At 35.0% G+C, this 8,929-nt stretch overlaps 1 protein-coding gene across 1 annotated transcript; it reads left to right on the top strand.

Annotated features, from left to right (window-relative positions):
* Window positions 1-6,754: 6,754 nt before the first annotated feature.
* LOC133801444 (metallothionein-like protein 2) lies at window positions 6,755-7,497 on the top strand. Its single transcript, XM_062239652.1, has 3 exons — window positions 6,755-6,921; window positions 7,072-7,152; window positions 7,255-7,497. Exons 1-3 carry the CDS (start codon window positions 6,857-6,859, stop codon window positions 7,343-7,345), a joined length of 237 nt encoding a protein of 78 aa, XP_062095636.1. The 5' UTR covers window positions 6,755-6,856; the 3' UTR covers window positions 7,346-7,497.
* Window positions 7,498-8,929: the final 1,432 nt, after the last annotated feature.

Raw genomic sequence — 8,929 nt, 5'->3', positions numbered from 1 at the left:
CTATTGCAAGGAGGTTGCATAGGATTCCTGGCCAGTGTGGTGAATACCACTCAGGTCGTGCCAGTGGGACCAGAAGAGACTAGGTTAGTTTGTGAATTCCTAGATGTGTTTCTAGAGGAATTACCAGGGTTGCCGCCACACAGAGAGACATAATTTGTTATTAAACTGGCACCTGGGAGCGTTTATGGCATCTTACAGAATGGCCCCAATAGAGTTAAAAGAAATGAAGATACAATTACAGGAGTTGTTAGACTTGGGTTTTATCAGACCCAGTTTCTCACCATTACAGGAGTTGTTAAAAGAAATGAAGATACAATTGATGGACCCAAAACGGGTATGTTTAAAAATTTATATATCGCAAGCGCACGAATCGTCCATATAGAATAGTGATCGTAAGCAAGGATGTCGAACCCAAAGGAGTTGTCTAAAATCGAAAATGAAACTATTTTAAATCAAAAGTAATAAATTCTAACCTAGTTCCAAAGATTGATAAGTTTTAATATTATGAACATAAAATAAAAGATTGAAAAATAAAGCTATTTAAGATAATGAAAATAAACCAATAATGAGTTGAAAATAAGTGTTAAAAGAAAAGATTATTAAGATACTAGAATCCACAAAATGTAAGTTTAATAATATTTATTAGTATATTGATTCCCAAGTTTTAGTGATAGTTAAAATAATTTAAACTATCCTTTTCCAAAAGATTTATAATTTTAAACATAAATTTCTTATAAAAAGTTAGGATTTTTTTTCACTTTTCAAAATTATAATTTCAAAGCATTTAGTGTAAATCAATCTAATGAAATAACAAATAAATCAATGAACATTATTTATAAGGCAAAACATAATATTTTTGTTCTAAGCATGGATGTGTACAATTTAATGACACATCTTACACAAAGAATATTATGTTTATGCACTAATGAAGAACAAAGTGCAAATATGTTCTAACAATCTAAAATACAAGATATTTAAGATGAAAGAAATATATGTAGAAGAAAAATCCATAAACTTTGTTGTATTACAAGGGAAATCAACATACAACATAAATATTACCTAGTTACAAGTTGCTTCATCATGATCTTAATAATCTTATGAAAAAGATTAGAAGCACATAACTAGAGTAGAAATTACAAAATAAAAGACATACATACTTGCAAAATGCTCTTGAAAAACCCAAATGGAAGAGAGAATGGTAGATAGAAAATGAGAGAAAAAGATGGTAACCAAAACATTAAGCACCCCAAAAATGGTCTTCAAAACCCTTATTTATAGCCAAAATGAGATTATTAAAATAATCAATTTAAATTAAGTAAATTGATTAAATTAATAATAATATGGTAAGTAGGGGTAAATTGTAGGAGTGATGATGATTTTGGGGTAAAAATTGTGTAGAAAATGGGTAAAAATGTGGCATTTTAGACAAGGGGACAATGAGTAAATTTATGGGCTCAAGAGGTGTTTGGGGAGCAGTGACAGGCGGCTGGGGCGCCTAGGGGCCTGCTGGGCCGTACGGACGGGCTGGGGCAAGGCTGGGGCTGGAGGAGCTGGGAGTCACGGGATGGGCCTGGAGTGGGCCTTGGGGCAGGCGGACTGGGCCTGGGCGCTGGCTGCTTGGGCTGGCGAAGGAATGAAGTTGATGATGGAGTGAAGTGGAGACCTTGCTGCTTGGTCACGTGGAAGCTCTGCTGGGAGGCTGATTGAAGGCTGGGTGATTGAAGGATGGCAGGCGTGGATGGCTGAGGAGAAGCTTGGGTGACAGCTGGCGTGGGCTTGGGCCTTGGGCCAGGCTTGGGCCGAATGAAGGAGATGGCTTTTTGCCACAATTTGCTTAATTTCTCTTCATAAATGCCACATTTATTTTCTTTTCTCTTCTTTCTTTCAAGCATGCAATATAATTCCTACAAGATAAAAATAAATTAAATAACAATCAAATATTTTCAATTATAAATAAATCATATTAATTATTTGAAAATATTGATTATAACTTAATTTAATAAAGCATTTAAGTTCAAAAGAATTACATTTTTAACTTCTAACTTAACAATACAAATTTCATATAATTAAATTACAACATATTATAATAGAATATCTATAAAAACATATATAAAAATCTATAAAACTACACTAAGACTAATAAATTAAAAATTACATAAAAACTTAATAAGTTAATTAAAAACTCAAGAACTAAGCAACAATTAGCATATAAAATATGGTAAAATAACTCTATTTTGTAGAGTTATCAACAATTACAGGAGTTGTTAAAAGAAATGAAGATACAATTACAGGAGTTGTTAGAAGTATGTGTCAGACGTGACTCATGTATTGAGTTACGAGGGTCTGGAGCTTCAGGAAAATATCTCCTATGAGAAACAGTCAGTCCAGACACTAAACAGGAAGGACAAGGTCTTGAGAAACAAAGCCATATCTTTAGTTAAGATATTATGGAGGAACAACAACGTCGAGGAGATGACCTAGGAGTCAGAGCCCAGCAGGCGAGATCAGTATCCCAAGATGTTCAGGTAAAATTTCGATGACGAAATTTCTGTAAGGAGGGGATAATTGTAACGCCATAATTTCCCTAATATGACTTAGTGCCTGGATTAGGAGACCGAGAGGCAATAATTGAGTTAATTAGATGCTTATGTATTATAAGCATGCTATTATGTGAATTGTATTATGATATGATTATGCTTGCATGTTTAAGTGTATTAAATATGCATGTGGGCCCGTTTCTTATTAGAATGGTATTTTCATAATTTTGACTCATTGAGGGTATAATTATAAATATGTGTGATATATGATTGCGACCACATTATTATGTGGATATATTTAAGTTACACAGCTCGAGGCAATCCTAGGGAGCTAGTTAGTGGAAAAGTCACAACGGGGTAAAATACCCGGCTCGGGCGAGCTTAGGGGTATTGTGGTAATTTAGTAAATTACAAAAAATTATAGAATAAAGGGAATTAAATGATTTCTCTAGGAATCAAGCTAAGTACAATCTTGGGTGCAGATTGAAGGGAAGTCTTGTAGAGTAGCAGTTTTGGACTGGGAATAAAGGCTACTAAGGTCATCATCAACCTCAGAGAATTTGGAATTCAGAGGTGAGACCATTGTTTTTGGTGTTCTTAAATTTCTTTTGAGTTTGGTTCCTAATTTGAGTTTCTATGGGTGTTTATGATGGTTTGAGTAGTGGGTATTGTTGGTTAGGTCTAGTGTAATGTTTTTGTGGATGGAATCCTATTAAAATCACTTGGTTGGGTCAAATTCAGGGTCTGAATTTGTAGGAAAATCGCAGAAGTTGCATTTGGGGAAGAACACCTTGTTCTGGGTCATTTTTGAGTTTCTGTTGACCTAGCGCGACTGCGCTAGTGTCCCAGAAAGAGTGAGATTTGGTTTGATTTGGGTGCTCGAGTTGAGGGGTGCGACCGCGCCAATGGCCCAGAATCCCCAAATTTTTTGTGGGAACAATCGCGCCAGGGGCCCCGGAATGCTGATTTTCTGAATATTAAGGGCTATGCCCAGGGGCTCAGAATCTGACTTAGGAGCCCGCTTGGGGGCTCAGGGGACCTTTTTAGCACCCCATTAACTGGGAACCATGGTTTTAAGAGTTATAGTTCGGTTTGGAACTCAGGTTCTAGGGTTAAGTCCTGATGAACATATACTTGTGTTGTGACTAGGGTTTTCGCCAGGCTCGGGTCAGGATTAGCGCTCGGGGTCGTTACATTACTCGCACAAGGATCGAGGTAAGAAAAATGCACCCGATGCATGAGATACGTGATTAGGGCTTGGCCCCGTTGTTAATTGTAATATGATTGGGGCTTTGCCTAGCTGTTAAATGTAATATGATTGAGGCTTGGCCCAACTGTTAAATGTAATATGATTGGGGCTTAGCCCAACTGTTAAATGTAAAGCCCAGCTAACGAGCATGATTATAATTATGCATGTGTACCTGTGTAAGTACATTGTAAGTGTTATATGTGTGGATGATGAATGTATTATATATATGTATGTTCTCGACTGGGAGGCTTGATTTATACGCCGGGAGTATGATTAATGTATTTTATGTATGTATGTTCCCAATTGGGAGGCTCGGCTTATAAGTCGGGAGTATGATGAATATATTATATGTATGTTTGTTCCCGACTGGGAGGCTCGACTTATAAGTCGAGGGATTACAAGGTCCAGCTTATAAGTCAAGAAATTACAAGGCCCGACTTATAATTTGAGAGATTGCAAGGTCCGACTTATAATTCGAGAAATTACAAGGCCCGACTTATAAGTTGATGGTTTACAAGGCTCGAGTTATGAGTCGAGGGTTTACAAGGCTCAACTTATGAGTTAAGGGTTTCCAAGGCTCAACTTATGAGTTGAGGGTTTCCAAGGCTCGACTTATAAGTCATGGTTGGCATTATGCTCGTTGAGCACAAGCCGTTATGGCTAGGCCATCCTGGGAGTGCATCATGCACTTGACTGGCACATATGCCACTTGAATAAATGGGAGTGCGACACACACTTGCGTGACCCTATGGTCACTTACCTATACAGTGTGTATGCTTGGTTTATTTTATTACTGTTAAGCATACTGTCATATTATGTTGACTATCTGAGTCTATTAATATGCTTTCTTGCTGAGTCTTTTGGCTCACATGTTCTTTGAGGTGCAGGTAAGGGTAAGGGGAAACTTGGTCAGACATGAGTTGGAGAGCGTTAGGGGAGATGTGTATATATGCAGTCTGCTTGACCGCCACAGTCGAGGTATCGCAGGGGAACTAGGGTTGGACCCTGTTTTGCCGCTTAGGTCGGCTTATTTTGTAATCCCTGAGTTGTAAACAAAATTTTAAACTTGTATTTTGGGATACCATGTAAAGATTAAAGTTTTCTTTTAATGAAAATGTTTATTCCTTGATCAAGATTTTTAATACATGAACCCACAGTAGGTTAGTCACATGTTTTAGTCCAAATGACTCGTTTAGCGAGTCCCACACTAATTTAAACAAATGTGGTAACATACCATAATTAGAAGGACATTACATATATGGGTACTACTGTAGTAGTGATTGTATTTGTGACAGTCATAATCTCGTGATCCGTAAGGGGAAAGACCGGGTAAGCTGTTCAATCCCACATCGCCTGGGGAAGGTCAAGTGTGATGATTCTAAGACTGTGTAGGTATGAGACTACACAGTTGAAGAGGGCTTAAATGGATTGATGGGTACTACCTATATCAACAAGATGCATCTTCTTTTCGGTAGCCCATCACTTGAGAACTCCAAAGTTAAGTGTGCTTGACCTAGGGTAATCTAGGGATGGGTGACCTCCTGGGAAATTTTCCTAGGAAACATGTGAGTGAGGACAAAGCACGCTGAAAAGACTCGTGTTGGTTTGTAGGGCCATTCGTCATTCCAGAAAGGAGCCATAGTCACAAATGGTATCAGAGCCTTGACCCAGCCGGAAGTGTGGCCAATGGGGACGTCGGGCCCGTAAGGGGGGGTGATTGTGACAGTCATAATCCCGTGATCCGTAAGGGGAAAGGCCGGGTAAGCTGTGCAATCCCACACTGCCTGGGGAAGGTCAAGTGTGATGATTCTAAGACTGTGTAGGTATGGGACTACACAGTTGAAGATGACTTAAATGGATTGATGGTGCCTACTTATATCAACAAGATGCATCTTTTTTTCAGTAGCCCATCACTTGAGAACTCCAAAGTTAAGTGTGCTTGACCTGGGGTAATCTAGGGATGGGTGACCTCCTGGGAAGTTTTCCTAGGAAGCATGTGAGTGAGGACAAAGCACGCTGAAAAGACTCGTGTTGGTTTGTAGGGCTAGTCGTCATTCCAGAAAGCAGTCATAGTGACGTGGAGCGTCACAGTATTTAATCACTACCTATAGTTATTTTTGATATTTTTGGTACATGGATAAGTTGCAACTCTTATTTTTTTTATATGATGTTGTATAATGTAGTTGCAAGAGACGTCATACAAAATTTCATGAAATTATAATTTAGGATGTGAAAATAATGATTCAAACAATTACACGTGTGCATAAATATCAAAACAAACATACTTGTAATAACGGTTTAAATCCTGATTTTAGTATTTTAAATTATTTGAAATTTTTTAAAAATTTATTGAAAGAAAAAAAATGAAGTTACAATTTATTAATATACAAAAAAAAAATACTAATAAAAATAAATACTTATAGATAGATAGTAATTACCCTACAATTTTTTAATTTTTCTATATATATGTATTATTTATAGGATGACTACAACTTCTTCTTATCACATTAATATATAGGATGACTTCAATTTCTCCGTAACACTTACATACCACAAATAATATCTTTGGTTTGAGCAACTGACAGCAAAGCAATTATTATTGGTCAATTAACAATAAATAACATAGATAAGGTTAAAAAATACTAATCATTCTTACCATACTAAAATAAGACTGTGCTTTCCACAAAAAAGAGATCATTATTTAATGAATTTGACCTAGTGAGATAGATATTATTTTACAAGAACTTATCTTAATCACAACCGTTGATTATCCCTCTGATCAAATCAATGTCAATCTAACGGTTGTACCTTAAAGAAAACGTATCTTGAAAACACTAGACACCATCATCTGAGATAAAAGCAGCAGCCACGTGGGAGTTAGATCACCGTGCATGAATAGACACGTGGACGGTGTAGATCAATCACCCATGTTCTATAAATAGAGGCGTAGTTTTATTTATTCTTAACTTACTTCACACACAAAACTCTCTCTTTCTTTAATCATCGAACCGAACCAAACCTTCTGATCTCTGAAGAAAATTTCCTCTTTCAATCCAATCTCAACTCAAACATGTCTTGCTGTGGAGGAAACTGTGGCTGTGGATCTGCTTGCAAGTGCGGAAGCGGCTGTGGAGGGTGAGTTCTTTTCTTTTCTTTTTTGTTTTTTGGTTCTTCATCATCGCATTGCATGGTGTTGTTTTGGTCCTGTGATTTTCCGGGAAAATCTCATCATCGTGATTTATGTTAGGGTTCAATGACGAGTGTTGGTGGTTGTTTTTTTCTCAGGTGCAAGATGTACCCCGACTTCAGTTACATGGAGAAAACCACGTCCGAGACTCTCATCATCGGTGTTGCACCGGCGAAGCCGTGAGTATATATTATACAAAAGTATATTGATCTATTTATGACATGTTTGTTTCCCGGGAAAATTTACAGAAAAATGGTTTTTTTTTTTATGTGTGTGTGCAGACAATTGGAGGGGTCTGAGATGAGCGAGGGAGCAGAGAACGGATGCAAGTGCGGAGACAACTGCAAGTGCGATCCATGCACTTGTAAATGAGGTCAATTGCTCACCAGCTCTTGAAGAAGATCGATGAGTTTATTTAGTATTATATTATGTTAAGATTTTAAAGGGTCTGTTTTTTTTGGTTTCGTACTGTTGTTTTTGGACTCTCTTTATGAGTTAGAATAAAGTAGCCATGGCTTTTTTCAGTACTAAAAGTGATTAAGCAATTCAAGAGACTAAAAAGGTACTAATATTACTTTTACAAAAGAAATATAAGAGAATTTTTTCTTTTTTCTTCAGTGATTAAGAAAAGATAATCGCTAAGGGCATCATTGTTGGGTGTTATTTGTGTAATTTAATATTGGATAGCATTATGAGGTATCAGTTTATGTGGTATTGAGCATCTTATTAAATTAAAGTGTCAAATAGCAACATTCTTAAAGTGAAGTTGAACCACTCTTATTAAGTATTTTTTTTAATTAATAATGCCTAGTAGTGGATGAAAGAATCTATATGAGAATATATTGATTTGTTTTCTCTCTTACTTTACCACTCTTTTCTTGTACTAATACATGTTTTTATATTAAATTTAGGTGTTATTAAAAAAAGATTGAATAATTTCTATCTTTATAATTTAATTATATAGTAAGTGCATCAGAAAACTTAACATCACAACCATTAGATAATTTAATCTTTGAAAAAAGATAATTTTACATAATATGTAAAATAATTACAATAATATTTTAGTTATGAAAGTAAGGTAACCATTACCGAAAAGTACAATTAATGGATACTTAAAATGGGAAACAGCGTTGACAGTCGAATTTTTCCAACTAAATCCCACAACAATATATACAAAATATTCAAGCTAAAAAAACAATAATTGTAGATTTTTTGGTATTTGTATTTTATCGAAATATATATTTGATATTCTATGTTTGTAATAATGTTCTTATGATGTTTTAAAATTGTACGTATTTAGTACCTTACTCAAATTTAAATAATAAAATTTTATCAATATAATCAAATTGTCATCAATTATATATAATTAAGTAATTAAATTTGAATTTAAAATTTATATTCTTGAAAACAATTTGGTTATATTGATAAGATTTTATTGATAAAATTTGAGTCCGTATAAAATATGTACGATTTCAAATTACAAAGTACTCGATAAGTATTATTGAAAACATAAAATACCAAATATATATTTCGATAAAACTCAAGGTGACAAATGAGTATTTACCCTTTTTTGTCCTAATACCATTTAAGATTTTGGGGACTTCCTCGTAGATCCCAACAACACAAATACTAATTCTCACATTTGGAAATTTTTAGTCACTATTTAGTAGCCTTTTTAAATTATCTTAGTTGCACATTGGTTATAAACTAAAAAGTTACATATTAATTTCACTTACATTTTCGTAACTTATTGCTTTAATTACCAAAAACTAAAGCATGACTAATTTTTATTATTATTATATTTTGGTAACTTATTATTTTAATTGTTTTTTTTTTGGTAATTTAATATTTTAGTTACTTTCCGGTAACATATTGTTTTGGACACATTTTAAAACATCTTATAATTTTGGTTAGTTTAAGTAGAAAAAAAAACTTTTTATTTTGGTTACTCTTTAG

Source organism: Humulus lupulus, chromosome 9, assembly GCF_963169125.1.
Source record: "Humulus lupulus chromosome 9, drHumLupu1.1, whole genome shotgun sequence".
NCBI lineage: Eukaryota > Viridiplantae > Streptophyta > Magnoliopsida > Rosales > Cannabaceae > Humulus > Humulus lupulus.
This window is presented reverse-complemented; position numbering and strand designations above follow the sequence as displayed.